Genomic DNA, 21,983 nt, shown 5'->3' with positions numbered 1-21,983 from the left:
CAGGAACTAGGAGTTACCATGACCCACTGGCTAGTGCAGACTATAAATGTGGCACACCATGGAATTCTCCTCAGAACACTTTCTGCGCCTGTAAAAGATCAGAAGATGACTGGACCCTGCTTGCTATAAACTGAGAGAAATCCTGAAGGACTAGATCTGATTTTTCTTGTCCCCAGGACAAAAAAGTGATCTCCAGGGGTCAGTTGCCTGACCTCCTGTGTAGCTACATGTACACAACGAGCTGCAAGAGGCCGTTTTCCTGAAGTGACCAGTTGACAAACACCAACTGGACCTGAACCACTCCTGGCCCCTAAGGGATACTCCTGATATTCTAGTAACTTTAGAACTTCCCAGAGGAGGTGCTCCAGAAACCTTGAAAAAATGGAATTTAGGATATTTTTGGACTTTCATAACCTCAAGAGCTGTCAGATGGATCTTGCAGCAAACGTCTCCGACTTCAATGCAAGTGGTCAAATACAGCTTCAGCCTTGCCCTAGTGGAGGATTTTGATTTCCTAAAAAAGACTAAGAGGCGGATTATGGCTACCGTGGTCCGATGGGCCGCCATAGCCACTGGAGCGGTCCAGGCACCCTCACACTGGCAGTCCGACAGCCCTATTACGAGTATGGAAGCTGGACCGCCATAGGACTGCTGCTACTTCCAAGGATCCATGATCCCTGGCGGTCTTGCAGTGGTCAGGCCCTCAATATTCTGGTGGTGCCACTGCGGCACCCCAAACATATTATGAGTTTCCTCATCGCCACAGTTTTCATGGTGGTAAGCCCGTCATAAAAAGTGTGGCTGTGAGGAAACTAAGGGGACTCTGCAGGGATCCCTGTTTCCTCAGGGCCTTGGGATGCATGCAGGGGGGCCTGCCAGACCAGGAGAAAACTCCTAATCTGGCGGGCAATTGGCGGATGGCTTTGACAGTATGGCAGCGGGGCGCGGCATCCTGCTGCCCCACCACCAAAGTCGTAATCAGTCCCTAAGACAGAGTGTAAAATTTTAGACGGTACAAACCCCCCCTCACCTCCCCACTGGTTTATCTGACTCACACTCCATCGTAATAGACCTGAAATTGCTCCTAGGTCCCGGTATGCCACTTCTATAAACTATTCTATAAACTATCATTGGCACATCACGAATTGTGATGGTATTTTCACCTAAATCTTTAGAAGTTCAAATATATAATTATCTTTATTGGAATTTTGTTTTTGTGTCATGCTTTCTATTAAAATATACTCTAATTTAGTTTGGGATTTTTATTGTTTGGTGTTTTTCTTTAATACTGTTTGGAGCATATTCACAAGGACTTATCTCCAATTTATCTCCACCTTAATGCATCAAAAGTGGAGATAGACATAACACCGCATTCACAAGCTGGTGCAAACTGCAGACATCACCAGTATTCCCGCGATGACTGCCCCAAAACTTATCTCCACGGTGGACACCAGCAACTAACCCTAATGAGATGCAGAGTAGGTGTTCCCGTGCAAAAACACACGAAAAAACCACAACACCATTTTCACAATGAACTGCCAGTGGCGAAGCGAGTCAAAAACAGGCGATAAGCCGCGGTAGCTGCTGGTATTTAACACCTGCCTCCAGCACGTGTAAAGACGGATAACTACCTGCAGTAGGCAACAGAGCCCTGCACACAGCCACACCCGAAGAACAAACAATGCCATGGAGCTACTCATCATGCAGCTCGGAGCCCCAACAAGGCCACAACACCCACCGCCACCACCCCCAGGACTGCCACCAACCCCAGGACCCGGACCCGCATCCCCAGACCACCACAGAGGCAGCGCAGAGTAAGACAGCAGACCTACTGAAAACGCACCACTCTCACAGACCTAACGCCCGAGGAAGTCATTGCCCACTACAGGCTCAAAAGGACAACCATCCTCCGCATCATGACCCTCATCGCCCACAGGCTGATGGTCCCAACACAGCGGAGAACCAACATCCCTCCGCAGACACAGCTGCTGGCTGTGCTGCACCTGTTGGCCTCTGGTACCTTCCAACCAACAATTGCCAGAGTCGGAGGGGTCTCACAGCCAGCCCTATCAAAGTTCAACACACCTGTCCTGGATGCTATCCTCAGCTTCCTACCCCAGTACCTTCACTCCCCCAACACTGCACAGGAACAGCTGGAGACAAAGCAAGGCTTCTACGCCATAGCTGGATTCCCGGCCCTGTTGGGGGCAATCAACCGCCCACATGTCCCACTTGTGCCCCTGCGGATACTGCACACCACTACCGTAACAGAAAGCACACGCATTTCATCAATGTGCAGGCAATAGTGGACCACCGGGGACTCTTCACCAATGTTGTCGCAAACTTCACAGGCAGTGTGCATGATTCCTTCATCTTCCGACAGTCCATCATCAACCAGTGCTTCCAGGCTGGCACATATGGAACTGGACTGCTCGTTGATAAGTGCCAAATCAACACATCACACACCCCAAAGCCACAACACACAACGCACAACTGTGGGAATGCACACGTGACCAAACCACATACAACATGTCAAACTACACGACCATCTACCAGACACGGCAACATCACTCCATGGTCATCCTGGGGTAACCCTTCACCCAATACAGACATATCATGGCACCACAGCCACACAACAGCTCAACGTGTGGAGATGTGGAATGCAGCCATGTGCGAAGGATGCAAGTGACCCATGAATGGGAATGTACACAATGAGAAGTGAGGCGTGGATGTGCAGGACAGACATGGGTATGCAAACCACAGACATGACCATGCAGACAACAACTGCTGGTGACTGGAGAGTAGTGAGCAGTGGACGCAACCATGTCACCCCAGGCCATGGGACAGATAGTGGAAGTGTCACACGCTGCGTCCCCCCATGTGCGTGAGCATAATGGGTTGGCCCTGAAAATGCCAGGGCTGCGCAGGGGTGTGGTCAAAGACCCCGTTGCGCAGAGCGTGGTTCACTTCCGGAAGGCCAACGTCACTGACAGTGCGGCGCCGCGCGGCCTGCCACGAGGCCGACATCATGAGCAGCGGGGACTGGGACACTGTGCGCCTGCTGCACCTCAGGATGCTGATGCACACACCAGGCCTGCCTGCCCCAGTGCACCAGGGCCACACTGCTCACCTGCCAACACTGTCGTGTGTCAAAGATGGCCCAACACGTGTCGGTGCAAGCTCCAAGCCCCAGTCCCGTGACTTCTGCAGCCTCCGCAGACCATCGCTGGCCCCCCCGACGCTGGGACACATCACTCCTTACTTATTAACATGCTCCACCGGCATCCTCTTTGGCCCAGTAGGTCCCACATGTGCTGAGTCCCGAATGGCCGTGACCCCATGTCCGTGGCAGCGGCCACAGCCCCAGACTCCCTTCGATCAGTGAGGCATAGTTCCATATCGCAGGCCTGCGACACGTGGTGCCACTAACCCTGTTCAACACAAGCTGGCGACACGTGGTGCCAGTAACGCTGTTCAAAGCAAGCCGGTGACACGTCATGCCATTAACTAGGGGTGGGCAGAATTTGCGTAGTCGCTCTACGCAATGCTCCGCAAAACGGTAAAAAATCTCCGGGAGCACGCAGAAATTACGGGAACACGCGGAATTGCTTGTTCGCGTTGCTTTTTTCCTGTTTGTGAACACTGTTTGCGTGCTCGGGGGGCAATATCTCGGGAACACACATTTTGAGAACGCGAACAAGCCAAAAATTCCACAAAGCCTTGGAACGCAGAATTTTGGGCAATTCCGCATTCTCCGCAGAACGCGAAATTATCCAAATTACCCAAATTCCGCGAGCGGAATGGAATTTACTGCCCAGGCCTACCACTAACCCTGTTCAACGCAAGTCGGCGACACGTGGTGCCACTAACCCTGTTCAACACAAGCCAGCGACACGTGGTGCCACTAACCCTGTGCGCCCTGAGTGACCGTCATCCCCCGGTGGAACATCGTTGGTGTCTGAGCCTGTGGCCTGGGGGTTATCATCAGCAATGGGCAGGTACGGACTTGGCATGGGTCTGTGGCATTCATATCCACCATGTTGCCAGACACAGCTGGCCTGTGCTCTCTGCATCATGCCCTGGGGTAGACCTCCCATTGTCCCCATGACACTCAGCGGAAGGCACCTATGACACATGCGGGGCCCTGCTCTGCCCTCATGACCATACCCAAGTCTCCTACAGGTCAGCGTCCCATGGTGGTGGGTCCGTGTCGGCCGCTGTGCATCCGGGGCCACTAGCCCTGTGCGCCTTGAGTCATTCCCCCTTGTTGTTCTGACATTGTATTTCTGAGTGCCTGATGACTGTTGGAGTTGTTGCCAGCACCAGCTACTCCCTGAGGGCTGGATTACACTCACCCCACACACAGCCAGCAGAGGCATCACTGGATTAGTGGGCCTGCCATCACATTCTGCCAAACCAAGTATTGACTCTTTTCTCCCTGCACTGTCACAGGTGATCAAGGATATGCACTCTGCCCCTGGATGATGACACCCTTCCGAGACCCGGACGGACCCGCCCAGAGGCAGTACAATGTGACCCACATCCGCACCAAGGGCACCGTTGAACTCACATTTGGCATGTTGAAGTCACGTTTCAGGTGCCTGGACGGCACAGGTGGAAAGCTCCTGTACAGCCCAGACATCGTGTGCAAGATGATCGTTGCATGTTTGTGTGTTGCACAACATCTGTGTTCGTACCATTGCCCCATGGATACCCGTTCCAGAGGTACCGGACGATGATGGTGACGATGGGGCAGGTGGCCCACAACCCACTGCAGCTGCGGCAGGAATGGCCCGTAGGAACACAATCATTCACAATTACTTCTCATGAGTGTGTCACATTGTGGCTGTCCATGGCAATCATGGGACAATACAAGATGTCCAATTGCACTGCATGTGTGATTAAAACATATTTGCAGGTTACAGGTTGGACTTGTACATTGTCATGTTACATTTTCCTGCTGTTTCAGATGTGATTTGCCATGTTGTGCACATTTGTGGAACCAGTTGTGTCCTGTGTTCTGTTGTGGAGGTGTTGCTATTTGTACCGGGATGTTGTCAATGTCGAGGTGCACTTATACTTATGTGCGTATGCTACACGGTGGGTGAGTCGCTCCTGCGACTCTGATTTGTCTGACACTGGTCTCTTTCGTGCGATGAGCCTGTCGGTTCTGTTCTTTCACGGTGCTTGGATGTTGTGGGGTACATGTTGTCCTCTGCAGTCGGTCAGGGTGCATCCCAGGTACTCTGCAGTTGATGTATTTTTTTCTGTGGCATTTTCCGTATGCTGTTCATGTGCTTTTTCCCGCATTACGCTTGAATATTGCTGCCCTTGTGCTGGGTGCCACTGTTTTCTTATCGCGCTTTGGCCCATCACAGGTTTTTTAGTGTTGTGATTTGTGTTTTTATCTCCATCGAGGTGGTTGTATCGCGGACATTGTCGGTGGTTTCAGCAGACAATCACATGGTACAGCCTTGTTGTGAATTCCATGTTGCCACAGGGTTATTTTCCCGCGATAGGCTGCTATGTGTAAAGTTGCCTTAACATTTTTTGGTGCTGTTTAGCACACATTCTTGTGAATATACCCCTTTTTGTGTACTACACAAATCATTTACAAATTACCCCAAGTTAAGCATGTCTGCTCTGTGCCATAGCTAATAAGGTGTTGAACTCAGGTTAATTTAGTGACTTACTGACATTTATCGGGGGAAAATGTATGGTATTTACCCAAAATACATAGGGGCCGATTCACAGAACTAATGTGAGATAAAATCCTAAACTTACTACTTTTGGTATTCACAGAAAGCATTTAGTAGTAGTAAAGTTAGGACTCCTATTGTGAATATTGTGACTATATTTATGATTTATTTAAAGTTAAAATGTTTGTTTCTTGTTTTAAATTTTTTTGTGGGTAGCAAATAAGGCAGTGTCTGGGCAGCCACCAGTGGACAGGTATTAGAGCAGAACCCACACATAGGTCATAATTCATGTGTCGGTGGGGCAAGGGCAGAGAGAGGCTACTCCTTTCTGGAAATGCTCCTTCAGTGAGTCAGGAAAACTGCACCAAATTCCCTTATGTTATACCTTATGTCTTATGTCTGTTCATTCTAAGTGGTGGAAAATGCAAACTATCACCTCTTGGCCGAACCCACGCCAGCTTAGGCCCTGGCAACACGTCCACTGTGTGGAGTTCAGAAATGTTTTTCTTTTTGCTCTGCTGTGTTGTAGGTTTGATTTTCCTACCAAAATGTAAGAGAATAAAGTGGTATGTATGAGCTTCTCATGCCTGTCTTGTGAGAACATGAGACATGATCTTACCTGGGCTACCATGAATCTGATGATATGGGGTTAGTCGACCGGACAGAAGTCTTACTGACATGGACTAGGGCTCACGTAGCCCCGAAAGGTCCACCACTCCAAATCGAGTTTGACCTATTCAAGGATTCCTCGTGAAAAAGTTGTGACACCAACTAACACCCTGCTAATATCAGCCTTCACTTGGACTAATGCCTTCGGTATCAAAACCTGATTAACATTTGTAGTCACCATGCTCTTGATGCTTCTCACGTCTACCAAACAGGTCTTTGACCACAGTAGTATTTATATACTAGTATCATCCCCCTTGATGCATCATGTTACCTGCTAGGAACATCAGAACAGTAAACATTAGAACAGAATGTCAATATGTGAATAATAATTACAATTTTGATTCCTGAATGCTGTTCAAACAATGTTTTTATTACTTTTTTGTTGGGTTAGTATTTTTTCAGTTTCTATTTATACTAGTTTAGAATGTGTGAATTAATCCATGACACTGTCTGAAATAAAGGTTTTTAATGAAAATTTAACAAAAGCAAGAATGCATAGTTCTCTGGCTGATTAAATTACATGCTTCTTCTTCAGGACTTTGTATCAATGGGACGATAGACAATGAATCACAAGCTTGAACATTGAGCTGCTGCTCCGTACTAAGTTCAACTCCAGGATCACTGTTTGGATTTTCAAGAGCTCATGGTACTGAGGAGAACTATTAGGTATGGGATCTATGAAAGTGATTACATTTGCACAGGGTTTGTCTCAGGAGCTTGCAACTGGTGCTGGCTTATTCCAGGATTGCCCAACATCAAATGCCTCCTACTTTTGTTTCCATTTTATGCTTCTTTTCTCAGCCACCCTCCTGTTCCAGACTCTACATCTCATTCTTGGTAGTTCTTTTTCATCCCTGGTTTCTCTCTTCATCACTACTGTCCTCTCTATGTGTTCTTCCTTCATTCCCCTTATTCTATCTTCTTCTTGCTCTGGGTCAAAGCTTGAGGATGAAAAATAAGTCCCGGTCCCCAACAACGGGTGTGGGTGCCAACCGCCAGCGTAAATCAAGCAATGATCAGATCATGTTTTGTTTGATTTCCACTTTTGGAGTTTTTGATCCGGATATGGCGTCATGATTGAACGCCTCACTGTATCAATGTGTTGTTCATCAGTGACAGGTTTTTTGACTCAACAGCGTGACGTGGATTGGAAAATTCGTCACAACTTGGACAGCAGCTTTGGAAAAGATTAGTATAGCACAAGCACATTGTACCTGTTTCTAATGAATAAAGGGGTATTCAATTTTTCTTGGACTTCTTTCTGGGTTTCCTCGAGCCCCCTCTTTTTTTCTTTCTTTCTGGTTTATCCACTTGCGCCATTACTTTCTTTACCCAGTCAAGATTGGGATCCGCACAAGATTTTCTGCCGTCCTTTAGGGTTAATCTGAGGGGGGAGACATAAAACGTAATCAGCTTTTCTATAAAAATCAAAGGTATATGAGGCTGAAACCTACAGAGGTAATATTAAAGGTTATATTGCACCATCGCATGTCACAACGTTTTAAAATAACCTGCACAAATGATTTAGGTGGGTAACTTTTAAAGGTCTTGTACATCTTTGTTAAATACATCAACTGTTCCAGTTGGTCAAAATATGAATTTAGGCACAATGAAGTACATCTCACCAGGGTAAATGCAATTATATGCCAACATTATATGATCACATGGATCACTGGTGTGTGCACAAAAACGACATTTTGCACTAGTCTCGCAGTCTAAATAACTTTGAAACCGACACTGTGAAATTGAATTAACACTAGTTCAATTTTTACGACCTCATTCTGTTTCAATCCTTGATATGTATCTGAGTTTAGTGGGTTGTATTTTCATTATCTGTCTTAAGTTATTTTTTAACCCGTCTGCTTTCTCTTTCTCTCCCTTGTCCTAACTTCGAGCTTTTTGCACTAATTGTTCTATCTGGACCACAAACCCTGGGCAGAAAATCTCTACTGGTTCCGGGATGGTGGTGCGATCCGGGTGTTGTCGGACTGTATCAAGGCTCACATCAACAAGCTCCCAAAATCCAGGATATTAGACAGTTAAGGGCATATCTACAAGGCGGCGATATAAAATTATCGCCGCTTTTGTGCTATCGCTATATCAGCAAGGTCACGCTATCGCGTGAAACTTTGCCTTAGCGCCTGAATTCCTAACGCCCATCTTTGCATCTCTAATTAGATGCAAAGTGGGCGTTGCTCCCCAGGATAACGGGAGAAATGTCGCTAAGCGACATTTCTCCTATTATCAAGCCTCACGCAAAGCAGCATAGCGACAAGAAAAGTAGCGATAACCTCTGTTATCGCTACTTTCCTTACGCCTGCTTTGAAACTAACTTAGCCATGATATCCTATGGAAGGTGGATATCTTGGCTAAGTATGTGAGGCCCTATCAGCAAGCTATTGCCAAACTTCGTGGGATTATCGGTGGGTTTCCAGTGATAATCTCACGTTTGGCAGTTAGCGCTAGGATTTTTATCGCTTTTGAGATAAGCGTTGCTAAAAGCACGCTATCTCAGCGATAAAAATCCACGCTAGCCGGCAATAATTATCCTAGCGCTAAGTGCGCTTGGCGATAATTATCGCCGGTTGTTGCTGATATGCCCCTTAGTTTTAAAGGAGTTCAACATCAGGGAAATGGTGTCTTCTTTGCAATCAAAGGTGTGGTCCATACACATCCCACGCCCACTCGCAAAGGCACTTGTTATGCCTCTTACACAAGGTAATCTTCCTTAGCAACATACTTGCTATGAGTGGAAAAATAAATGGTACAATACAATCACACGTATAAGCCTCAGTTTGTATATTCTTGTATGAAACCTCATCTCACTAAGCCTTATTGGCAGCAACTGATGCATAAAATGTTAATCGCAGGTTGTCCTTAGACCTTACCTACTCTTAGTTCAGTCTCTGATCTCTTTTTCCAAAACCTTCCTCTGTTTCAATATCATCATTCACCATTTTTTGCTCTCTGCTCCTTCTCTGTGACTCCTTTTTCGCAGCTGCCAATCAAATACCTCTACTATGTCCCTCATATTCTCCTGTGAACTGTCTATCCATCCCACTTCTCGTACTTATTCATTGGTTTTAGTACCACTCTGCAAAATCATTTGGAGCGCCTCATTCCATCTTGACCAGAACTATTCCACTGCTTCAGTCACAAGATTTTTTGGCCTCTCTCTTCAGATTTACTATAAATTCCCTAACACTCCACTGCATCACCTGTAATCTTTCCACATCCTTAATAAATCCTCTAACACTCTCTTTCATCATCCTTCAGCCTCCACAATATCTTGGTTACTCTAACTTTTCTTTCAAATTCACACTTGTATAAATAAATCCTCTAACACTCTTTTTCCCCATCCTTCAGCCTCCACAATTTCTTGGTTACTCTAACTTTTCTTTCAAATTCACTCTTGTATAGGTTTGATTAAATTGACAATTGCATTTATACAGTTTGTGAAATGTTTATTGGACCTTGCATTCCTATAAGCTGCAACAGTCAAAGATACAGAGAATTGCAAAAACAGCTGGGTCTCAAGAAAAGCTTTCATTTGGAAGGGCGGAGATCCCGCAGAAGGCCCTCAAGCGCAGTGTTCCTCAATGAATGATCATTTTGAAAAAGCCTCTGCTTCCTGCACTGGTGATAGGATAAGCCATGCATTGTAGTTTTATATTCTAGCCACCCTTCTGTTATTCCTCTATCACACTTATCTGTCCAGCTGGTTATTTTGCTCCTTGCTTCACACTTCACCCGCCACTATTTATCTACCATATTTTTCTAGTCTTTCATCTTCTGATATTTATTGATTGCTCTTCTTCAGGTTTCATCCATTCCTGGTTCTCTATAACTTTATTAACCCTTCATCCTCCATTCATCATTATTACCTCATCTAGTCTATCACATTTCATAATTCCCTAATCAAGATAAATCCTTCACTGTCAATAATTTTCTACCAATTTTTCCATTCATCTCAAACTCTATTTTCGTCCTGTCTCTGACCTTCTAAATCAGTGTTTTCCTCTTCAGTCTATGTACTACTTCCTTACAACTCTTTATTAAATTTCACATTTCACTATGATCTTCTGAACTCTTCCCATCCTTTACTAACATGTTTTATCGGCTTTCCATTCCACATTTATTTTCAACAACTCTCTTCCTCTATCAATAACTCCTTCACCCTCCATTTAATTTCTAGGCAATTCTATCTACCTTATAGGCTTTCCTTCAATGTATTTGCTCCCACTGTGCTCTTCATCCGATCTCTTTCACTCTCTTTTTGTCTCCTCGCACATTCCCCATCCTTTTTGTCTGCCCCTCTTTCTCGTTTTTCTATTCATTCTTCCCCTCACCCTTTACTGATCTCTTCCAATCATTTATTCACCCTTCACCTATTGTTCCATCAAACGATCTACATTCTTCAGCACTGATAATAAGATGGATACACCTCGACTAGCCCCAAAGAGTTAAGTTTTACAACAAACTGTTAATAGAGAGGAGCTTTATGTCTGTAAGAGCTTCTAATTGTACAGAGGAAAACAAGCAATTTTAGGTGTGTTTTATAGTATTTCTGATCTTTATCTCCAGAATTTGCCGTGACCTGAAACGTTTCTTTGGTTATTACAGGAAGTCATTGTATTGTACTGGTGGTTGAGTTTCCAATACCTCTCCTGAGTGGCTCAAAGAGCTTGAAAAATGTACCATATATTCCTCAGTACAATAGCAGCGTTTTGCAACACTCTTAGAACCCTTATGAAGAGGCCTGATTTGGCTAAGGGGGCTCTCTCTCAAACTTGCAGGTTGTGAAGTGAATATTCACCCATTTCTGAAGATAACAAACTGTTGAATCCCCAAAAAATCTTGGTGGATAACCACACACTCCTTAGTTTTATAGAAAAGTAAGCATGGAGACCTCAACTTCAGGTTTGGAAATCTTGGCTAGGGATTGAAAGTCCTATAACTGGGTCCGAAAGTTGCCTATTTAATCCCAAGTTTCCAGCTGGAAAGGTATACCTTTCTAAAGCTCCTAGAAGTTGAGGCAGATGCAACAACAGTTACTGCACACTGTATTTCTATTTCAATTTCTGTAATCTGGGTCTGCGCTTGAAGCCCTATTATCCTACCTGTTCAGAAAATCTTCCGTCTGTAAATTCATCAGCACAGGACTCCCCTAACTTTCCCTCAAAAAAGGCCCGGCCCATTACGTGCAGTGTTCTCCTGATAAACTGGAAGCAGTCCCACAATGTTACTGTTTTCTCAGTCCTGGTTTATGGGCCTTTATGTGGAACAGATTAGTGCCCGGAATCCACAGGACTCCAATCCTACTCTGGCATGCAAGTGTTTAGAACTCCACCACCCAGAGTGTGCACACTAATGCCATCACAGCACTGAAGGAGACTTAAAATTGCATGTTAAGCCATTCATACAAATGCAAAGAAATAAAATAAGCATACTGACCTAAGCCATTATTAGATCCACCACACACATCTGTAAGGGTCAGATCCAGGCCTGATGAGCCATCCAGTCCCTCCAACTCAGAATACCCCTGATGTTACCATCTAGCATTTGTGGCCTAGTGTAAGTTACTTACATCACTTCTTTTGTTGAATTGTTTAGCACTGTGTAGCTTTGAATGTTCCTGGCATGGATTTGCTTTATGCCCACCATTTTCTTGCAAGTCGTTTTCCGTTGGATTTGGCCTCCGATGCCTGCTGAAGAAAGAGGAAGAGGAAGGTGAGCGCTTGTTACAACTGCACTCTAGATCACTGTACGAAGATCATTGCCTTCTAGGTTAAAGTTGAAAAAGGTGATAGACACTGATGACAAACCTGGAGAGACCAGTAGAACGTGGCCAGTTAATATTCTGTGTCCTCTGAAAATGAATTAACCATTGATATTGAATCCAAGTGGATTCAATGTACTAGGTACCACAATTATAATTTGTAATATTAACCTTATCAATTGACCATTAACAAGCATTTACCCCACTAACTGGTGCTACTTTACAAGCATATTGAAATTAAACTATCAATTCTTTGTTTCTATACTTTTTTGATTCAAACTCAGACTAAATTATGTATGCATGAGTAGACATTTTACTACCACCCTAGTTATTTTCACACAACAGCAGGGGCTACTGAATTATTGAGTTATAGATAGTAACTGATTATTAGGAGGCTCTCTTTGCTATTTCAGTATTTTCTGTGCCTGTTTTACACTGCTTCTCTTCTTCTAGGTCCAGCTAGAAACAGCTTGAGTCAAAGAGGACCTAATGGTATCAATTCTTCAAAAAAGTACAGTTGGAATATATTGAGAATGTGGTCTTTGACTCAGCTCTCTTCGGTTAGTGGCTTTATAGGTTGCTTGATGTACGATGTTGTCATATTGCTGAAACCCAAGATGTTGTTTCATTTTGGGATTTTCCATCTAGGTCGGCTGGGAGAATCACACTCAACATCCACCAGCTGTTGTCAAACTCTTTTCTTACCAAGACTTATTGGATTTCACAATGTTTGCTACAATTTAAAAAGATGTTATACGAATAACAGACAGACACATAGCTCATTCTCTACCACATTTGCTTCATTGCTCATAGAGGAAAGGGCTTTGCGGTTCATGGACCCCCCATTATTTAACTCAGACAAGTAACATTCAGATTTAGTGTCAGTATATTGTGCGATTAGTGTCATCTTATGTAAACTGAAGTGATTAACAGGCTCCAGAAAGGTGTTAGAATATTAACAAGATGCTACCTTACTTTCTTAGATTGTGGGGACCACAATTTTCACATTCGGTGCATTGTGTCCATTAACCTCATGTCCTTCGCAACCATGCATAGGTGGGTAGTACAGTGCTTCCTTGGGTTTGATATGTCTGCAGACCTCACTTGTGTCATTGAGTGCCCTTCTGAGAGCACCTCAACCCTCCCTCAACATCTCTCCTTCCACTCTAATTATGTGAGGATGGTACAAATGTCCTCCCATGCATCTTGTAAGTGGAGAGGGTTTTTGTCTTCTAATAGACTGTGTATGAAGAGAGCATTTTTCTACTTCAATGCACTCTCTATGAGGAGAACATTCCTTTACTTCAATGTACTCTGTATGAGGGGAACATTCATTTACTTCAATGCACTCTGTATGAGGGGTACATTCCTTTACTTCAATGCACTCTGTATGATAAAAAGCATTCCTTTACTGCAATGCGCTCTGTATGAGGGGAACATTCAATTACTTCAATGCACACTGTATGAGGGGAACATTCCTTTACTTCAATGCACTCTGTATGAGGGGAACATTTCTTTACGTCAATACACTCCATATGAGAACATTTTTGTACTGAAATGCACAGTGTATCAGAACCGTTCTTTATTTCAATGCACTGTACTTCAGGATAGCACGTATCTGCTTCAATGCCCTATTTGTGGAGAGCACTTCTCTTTTCCGGTGTACTGTTTGTAGAGATAGCCTCTCTTTTTGTGCCGTGTTTATGTGGGGGGCTCTTGTATAAAGAAAGCATGTCTCTCCTTCAATGCACTGTGTATGCTGAGCAACTCACTCCTTACATGCAGTTTATATGCAGAGCACTTTTCTCCTTCCATGCACCATGTCTGTGGAGAGCACTTCTTGCCTTCCATGCACTGTGTTTGTGGAGAGCCCTTTTCGCCTTCCATGCACCGTGTTTGTGGAGAGCACTTCTTTCCTTCCATGCACCGTGTTTGTGGAGAGCACTTCTCTCCTTCCATGCACCATGTTTGTGGAGATCACTCCTCGCCCTCCATGCTCCGTGTTTGAGGAGAGCACTTCTCACCTTCCATGCACCATGTTTGTGGAGAGAACTTCTCGCCTTCCATGCACTATGTTTGTGGCGAGCACTTCTCTGATTCCATGCACTGTGTTTGTGGAGAGAACTTCTCGCCTTCCATGCACCGTGTTTGTGGAGAGCACTCCTCGCCCTCCATGTGCCGTGTTTGTGGAGAGCACTTCTCGCCTTCCATGCACCGTGTCTGTGGAAAGCAGTCCTCGCCCTCCATGTGCCGTGTTTGTGGAGAGCTTCTCGCCTTCCATGCACCGTGTTTGTGGAGAGCACTTCATGCCTTCCATGCACTGTGTTTGTGGAGAGAACTCCTCACCCTCCATGCACCGTGTTTGTGGAGAGCACTTCTCGCCCTCCATTCACTGTGTTTGTGGAGAGCACTTCTCACCTTCCATGCACCGTATTTGTGGAGAGTACTTTTCACCTTCCATGCACCATGTTTGTGGAGAGCACTCCTTGCCCTCCATGCACTGTGTTTGTGGAGAGCACTTCTCGCCTTCCATGCACCGTGTTTGTGGAGAGCACTTCTCACCTTCATACACCGTGTTTGTGGAGAGCACTTCTCTCCTTCCATGCACCGTGTTTGTGAAGAGCAAGTTCTCGCCTTCCATGCACCATTTTTGTGGAGAGCACTCCTTGCCCTCCATGCACCTTGTTTGTGGAGAGCACTTCTCGCCTTCCATGCACCAGGTTTGTGGAGAGCACTCCTCGCCCTCCATGCACTGTGTTTGTGGAGATCACTCCTCGCCCTCCATGCACCATGTTTGTGGAGAGCACTTCTCGCCTTCCATGCACCGTGTTTGTGAAGAGCACTTCTTGCCTTCCATGCACGTGTTTGTGGAGACCACTTCTTGCCTTCCATGCACCGTGTTTGTGGAGACCACTTCTCGCCTTCATGCACTCTATATGTGGAGAGCACTTCCCTCCTTCCATGCACTGTGTTTGTTAAGAGCACTTCTCTCCTTCCATGCACCGTGTTTGTTAAGAGCAGTTCTCGCCTTCCATGCACCATTTTTGTGGAGAGCACTCCTTGCCCTCCATGCACCGTGTTTGTGGAGAGCACTTCTCGCCTTCCATGCACCATGTTTGTGGAGACCACTTCTCGCCTTCCATGCACCGTGTTTGTGGAGACCACTTCTCGCCTTCATGCACTGTGTATGTGGAGAGCACTTCCCTCCTTCCATGCACTGTGTTTGTTAGGAGCACTTCTGTCCTTCCATGAAATGTGTTTGTGGAGAGCACTCCTCGCCTTCCAATGCTTCCATGCACCGTGCTAGTGGACAGCACTTCTTGCCTTCCATGCACCGTGTTTGAGGAGAGCAGTTCTCACCCTCCATGCACTGTGTTTGTGGAGAGAACTTCTCTGCTTCAATAAGAACATTTCATTACTTCAATGCGCTGCATTTGTGGAGAGCATCTATCTGCTTCAGTGCACTATATTTGTGGAGAGCATTTCTCTCTTTCTGTGTGGCGTGCACGTGGAGAGTGGTTTTCATTTTTATCACAGTGTGCATGATGCTGTCTGGTGGGGAGGCATTTGCAGCGCCTTAATTCATAGAATTCAGATATTAATCACACTTTCAACCCACATTTATGCCCTCGCCTCGAACCAATTGTGTGCCCTCGCTTCACTCTTCCATTATCTATGTATCTATGCCGGGTTTGGTGGCTCAGTGGATTAATGCCTCCACTGCAGGGGCCTTTGTTTGACCTCCTGTTCACTGGTTCAAATCCCAGACAGGTCGACTCAGCCTTTCATCCATCTGAGGTCGATAAAATGTGTACCATTGACTTGGGTAACAATAAACATCTGTTATTCCGCGCCAAGATGCCTACGAGTGAAAGTGCGCTTTACAAATACACAAGTTATGTTATGTATCAGGAATGAAGACGAAAAATATGCAAACCTTAACATTGAACTAATAGTGACGGGCCGCCTGACAAACCACACCACAAGCATAGCTTAACCCCTGCATCAAGGGACCATTGCATGCTTCATAGGGACACTCGCCCTTGAACGGCACGCCCGACCACCGCTAAGCCGTTATGCAGAAAGTCTCCAGTAACAAGGGGTCCTGACAGCATGCAACAGAAGACATGAAAACACAGTTCTGCAGCTTGCAGAGCTGTCCCCTCGCAAGGTATTGGCCGCAACTGGATCACAAACCACAGAGTGAATTATTTCAAGACTCTTGTTGTTGTAAATGACTTCAAAGCACTGCTTGTCGCTGCCAGTGTCTGAATCTTTAACCATTTGATAACCACAGAGGTCTATGCAGCACACAAGCAAGCATTCTGTCTGTCGGAAACTGCTTCAATTTAGGAACAAGGTTGTGTGAAATAGCTTTTAAATGTAAGGGCACTGGCAATGTTATAAACTGATACATTCTCCGAAAGATCAGTGGCATAACAGAAAATGATGGGGTCTCCCTGCACAATGTCACAAGGGTCCCCCGAGTGTCCCTTATCTCACACATATCCATTGGCCTCGGACTTAATGGGGCCCCTTGAAATGCTGGGCCCCACAGAGACTGCAGGGTCCTGTGTTACCCTGAAAAAGATTGCTACGACGGTAAATCAGCTGCAAAAAAATACACCAGCGCTCTTATTCTCATCGCAGGAGCACTAACTCTTTTTGAGAATTGTGATGGTGGTGGATTGCTATACAAATGTTTGGAGCATATCAACAAGCCGGCGCTAAAAAATTATTGCCGCTTTTGCGTCCGTTTTTGGACGAAAAGAGGCGATAATTTTATCGCCCTATCAGCATGGTCATGCTAACGCGTGAATACATGCTTCAGTGCCCATTTTCCTATCGTCTCACCTCGCATCACTAATGAGATGCGAGGTAGGCGTTCCCATGAGAAATACAGCGAAAATAATTGCTAACGAAGGATCTCCCTATTATCAAGGGAATCGCTAACCGGCCTAGCGACATTAAAAGTAGCGCTAACCGGCTTTATCGCCAGTTCCTTACGCCTGCTAAATCTTTGACTTAGCCATGTTTAACATGGGAGGTGGATCGTCATGCTGAGTCCACATCTCCCTATCACCTATGTTTTTCACTGTCGCTGCTTTTATATCACAGGTTATCCTGCGTTATTGCCCCTTATCGCTGCTATTGCGGTGATTTCTATCGCCTCGGCACCAGGCAATAGAATCCGGCGATAGGCGGCGTTAATTTTACGCACGCTAAACACGGCCAGCGATAATTATCGCTGGCCGTTGATGATATGCCCCTCCATTTTTTCAGGGGACATTAGCAACAAGAATAAAGATGGTACTCTCTAGCTCAGGAATTTCTTGGCTGTCGGCATCCCGAAATTGTTCTTGAGTACCATGCACAATGAATAGTTTGGAACTGTTCATGTGAAAGCCAGAAGCACAGTGGACTAGAAGTGCAGTCGAAGCCGGAAGTCTAATGGGAGTGAAAGGAAACATTTCACCGACGTCAAATACAGCCGGAGTGGTACTGTAGATGGCCTGTGGCCTATTCAGGCATAGTTCTGCCACATGGAAAAAGCAATATGCCATAGTTTGTTCATGTACAGGAAGGTGTCCCTTCCTGTACATGAACAAACCTTTAAAATAAAATGGTAACTTTCATGTGTGCTGCATGAAGCAGCACACTTGAAAGTTACAAAATGGCATTTTAGGATTGTTTATGTGCAGGAAGGGATGCCTTCTGACCCATAATCAATCCTCCCCTGCACACAGACACCCTTGCACTCTGGTGCAAGGGTGCCTGCATTGGCGCTAAACTTAGCGCCATCGCAGGGGGAAACGCAAGCCCTCACCACATTCTTGTAAATATGGTGCAGCCTTGCGGTTCCAAAGTGGCGGAGTGTGCCATTAAGCCCAGGGGGCTAACGACACGCTCCACCACTTCATTGTACATATCCCCCTTGGTGTTTCCAATTCTTCACCTCCCAGCCCTTAGCGGCCTCCTTGTGGCTAATGAGTCTGACGGAATGATTTAATCCATCACCTCTTCGCCCAATTTAAAGATCAGAATTCAAGTGACCTTGGCCAGCAAGGTGTATCAAGAATTTGTGTGAGATGTTTTGTTATGCTTGTCACTGTTCCATTCATAAAGTCTGAATGGTACTCAGTCCTTTGTCAGACAGTGCTGCTTTCAAGAGATATTGGAGAGCAAACTGCTCATCTGGCGGTGCATGAACACACAACCACCACATTTTGCCTTCCCCCAGTCAAACACACCGCACAGGGAATGTCACGCCTCATTCCTTGGAGAAAAGAAAAGTTTTTTTTGTTTTAACAGAAGTGACAATATTTTTTAACTACAAAAACAAGTGGCACGGGGAATTCAGTGAGGGAAACCATTTAATCTCCTTTCATGGTTCTTATCTTGGAACATTTGATAGAGGGTCTCCAATTTGATGAAAAAGACCATGAGAGCTTTAAAAACCTACAATTATAATGAGGGGCCTAATTAAATAAAAGGTAGAATTAAAATAAAAAGTCCACACTCAAACATGTTGATGACAGGTTTAAAAACTGTGCATCACAATTTATGTTTTAAGTGGGAATCTAGTGCATAGTAGGACTTGCTCGGTTAGAGTCCAGTACGCCCAACTTGATGGCCCAATAGGGCTGGAACTGTGGAAGATAGATTAGTCCCATAGAAAGATAATTTACAACATACGCATATATTGTAGAGAACCCTTGCAACAATAATAGTTATTTAAATTTAGATTAAATGTAATTTTTGTAAATTTATGTAATTTAAAAAAATAATATGTATGTATACATTTTGAAAAACCTAGATTAAAATAGTACACCAGTAATTATTAGGTAAAAATAATTGAAGATTAAGTTATTTGATGTAAATAATGTGTAAGTAATTAATAATTAATATTAAGAACATTTAAGTAAAATATCAGTTAATGGTTTTATTTGTATTAAATATAAAAGAGTATTTTTAGGGTTTAGAGATGAGTAGTGTATTGAGGTGGTAAGGAGTGTTTAGGCCACATAAGAACTGAATTAATGTAATTTTTATCTATTCATATTTTATTTGGAGTCATATGACCTTTTTTCAAAGATTTGTCAGAAATATAAGTTTATAATCGAATTTTATGAAATGTAATGAATAAATGATTGTGTAACGGTTTTTATTGACCAAAAACATAAATAAATAAGTAAATAAATACAAAAGTACAAAAAGAGTGTTTAGGGTTTAGGCACAGTAGTGCATAAAGGAAGTAAGGGTTTTTGGTAGGTTTTGGGGATGGCTAGTGTATTTGGATAGTAAGTGGTTTTTAAGGTCCAGAGGTGGGTAGTCTATAGAAGAAGTAAGGGTTTTTATGGTTTAGGGAAAAGTGAGGGGTTTTAGGGTTCGGGGATGGGGAATGGGTAGTGCATGGGGTTAGTAAATAGTTTTTAGGGCTCACCAATGAGTAGTATATAGAGACAGTATTGGGTTTTAAGGATAAGGGTTGAGTAGTCCCTAAGGGTATTAAAGAGCTTTTAGGGTAGTGTATAGGGGTAGTAAGGGGTTTTTGGGGTTGCAAGATGGGTAGCGTATAGGGGTAGTAAGAGGCTTTTAAGGTTGGGGTATTGGCAGTGTATAGGAGTAGTAAGAGTTTCTTAGAGGTCATGGATGTGTAGTGTAGGTGGGTAGTAATGGGGTTTCTAGGGTTCAGGGAAGTGTGAATAAACATTCAATGTAAATTAATTAATTATTTTTTACAAATGAATATTAAATCTGATTAACTATTTATTAGTAATGTAATTTATATCTAATTTACTTTATAAAGTGTTTTAGATTAAGTAAAATTTAAAACATAGTATGCACATACTAGAATAGGATACATTTTTAGAATATATATTTTTATCTTAATAATAATAACAGTAGAAAATCTATACAGAGTGATGTGGTATTATTGTAAACGATATTCAACATTTATGTAGACAATACTCAATAATTATGTAGACAATATATTTGCATATGATAGTCTCACAAACAATGTAGAAGGGTGGTGCACGATAAGGGAGAGTTGCCAAGCATATATTGATGAGTTAAAGACTCTTTATAATGAAAGCCATGCGCACTCACCTTCCGCCTGGCCATCCAAGACACAGGCACCCCACATGAGGAAAAAGAGGATCTTCATTCCTGGTCTGTGATTCAGTGATTAGCAGAAGGACAGGTGATCACTGATACCCGAACTCAGTTTATATACTCTCAAGGTTGGTCAGTTTACATTCCCGCCCTCTCTAAAGGGGGGGAGCAGGCTTGGTGTAGAACAGGGGAGGGCCAAAGAAAAAGTAGAGCTGGAAAGTTTGAGCTGCTCAGAGTAAGTATATTTTTAACATGAGCCCCCCCCCCCGAAGAAGCATCCCCCACTACATCCTATGCTTTCCTGGCCCACTCTGTGGTCATCGGGGGCGGGTTCGGTTATTTCCTACTTTATTTTTAGAAAAGTGCTTCAAGGCAGCATTCGTGTTCAGCCATGGACTCTACACTAGACCACAACAAATGAAACATTGTACAGCATGCTAATGCGAAGACTTGTACTTTTCTGCTGTGGAAACAAAAAAGTCTTCCTGCCTTTCACCTCTACTAATGATCAAACTAAAGAAACCTCACCTCCCACACATGTGCAGTGGGACCCGAAGAGGAAAGCCGTAGTACAATGCGGTTGATTCTAAATGCCTTGAGAAGGCCTGTTGAGGAGAGTTTGTAATGCTCGAGATAAGTGAAATTGGATTCGCCTGGCTCACTTCCGGTCAGGGTACTTGTTGCATCCTGTGTGTGTAGGGGATGTGGGCATCTCTTGTGTCTCAAAAGAAACAACTTTGTCATGTTTGCCAAAGACTCGGGCGCAACATTCAAGATAATGACTGACTTCTTCCAATCTGCGCTTCAGAATAAAGACAAACACCATAAATGATCTAGTTATCAAACACACGTTTACAGCATTGCAATGTCATGTGTGAGCCCCTGAAAGTTCAAGCTCTGCCAGATGGATAAATAAACAAAAGAAATCACAGCTGGTGGAGGGCAATTACTTTTTGTGGAAACGCAAAACATCTGCCCAATCAAAATATGTGCTCCTGGCTTCTAGCATGTGGGTGGAGTCAGAGCTCCTCTCTTGTGGTACTCACATTGTCTGGTGACTGCTGCGCTGCCAAGCCAGACCAAAGAATGCGTGTGGCAAGATGCAGGGGCATATGATCTGTGACAACAAAAATTTTAAAAGCCTTTCCTGTAGTCTGGAACGGGCAATATAAATCTACAGTTTGATGTTAGTGCAGCTTGCATTGCCAATCTGGCGCCTCCTTCAATTACATTCTTCATTCTGGAATGTCAGCAGTCCTGCATCTTGTGATATGATGCTGCTAGTCCTGTAATTACTGTGAAAGCGAGAAACATCTCATGTGTTTCAAAATCATATGCTTTATTAGGAGCGCTCATTTCCAAGAGGCAGCATCATACGACATTGCAATGCTCCAGACCTAGATTCAAACACTGTGTTTGACACAACACACACAACCTTGTAGTATGGTGCAAATATGTGTATTTTGGCACATGGCAGTCAAAAGTAAACCAGTAATATGGGAGAGAAAAACAGCTCCATAGTTTATCCCTATCTTAGGGGCATATTTACAAAGCCAAAAAAGCGGAGATAAAACCAGCGCCCTATTTACAAGAGGGTGCTAACATGCATAATCGCATGTTAGCACCCTTTTTCCCAACGCCTCCCTTTGCATCTCCAATGAGATGCAAAGTGGGCGTTACTGGGTGTATGCTGGATGGACTACCTTGCAAATATCGCTGAT

At 44.3% G+C, this 21,983-nt stretch overlaps 1 protein-coding gene across 2 annotated transcripts; it reads right to left on the bottom strand.

Annotated features, from left to right (window-relative positions):
- Positions 1-6,819: 6,819 nt before the first annotated feature.
- LOC146785375 (lymphotactin-like) lies at positions 6,820-20,693 on the bottom strand. 2 transcript variants are annotated; one of them, XM_085632773.1, is made up of 3 exons: positions 20,257-20,693; positions 11,956-12,076; positions 6,820-7,752 (listed from the first exon to the last, which is right to left on the bottom strand). In XM_085632773.1, the coding sequence occupies exons 1-3, from the start codon at positions 20,312-20,314 to the stop codon at positions 7,608-7,610; spliced, it is 324 nt and encodes a 107-aa protein (XP_085488899.1). In that variant the 5' UTR covers positions 20,315-20,693; the 3' UTR covers positions 6,820-7,607. The 2 variants fall into 2 exon arrangements, with proteins under 2 accessions (XP_085488899.1, XP_085488900.1); XM_085632774.1 differs by having other exon boundaries at positions 11,956-12,073; positions 20,257-20,449.
- Between the last annotated feature and the right edge of the window lie 1,290 nt (positions 20,694-21,983).

The sequence above is a fragment of the Triturus cristatus genome, chromosome 11 (assembly GCF_964204655.1).
Source record: "Triturus cristatus chromosome 11, aTriCri1.1, whole genome shotgun sequence".
NCBI lineage: Eukaryota > Metazoa > Chordata > Amphibia > Caudata > Salamandridae > Triturus > Triturus cristatus.
The sequence above is the reverse complement of the archived record's forward strand: the minus strand, read 5'-3'. Positions and strand labels throughout refer to the sequence as shown.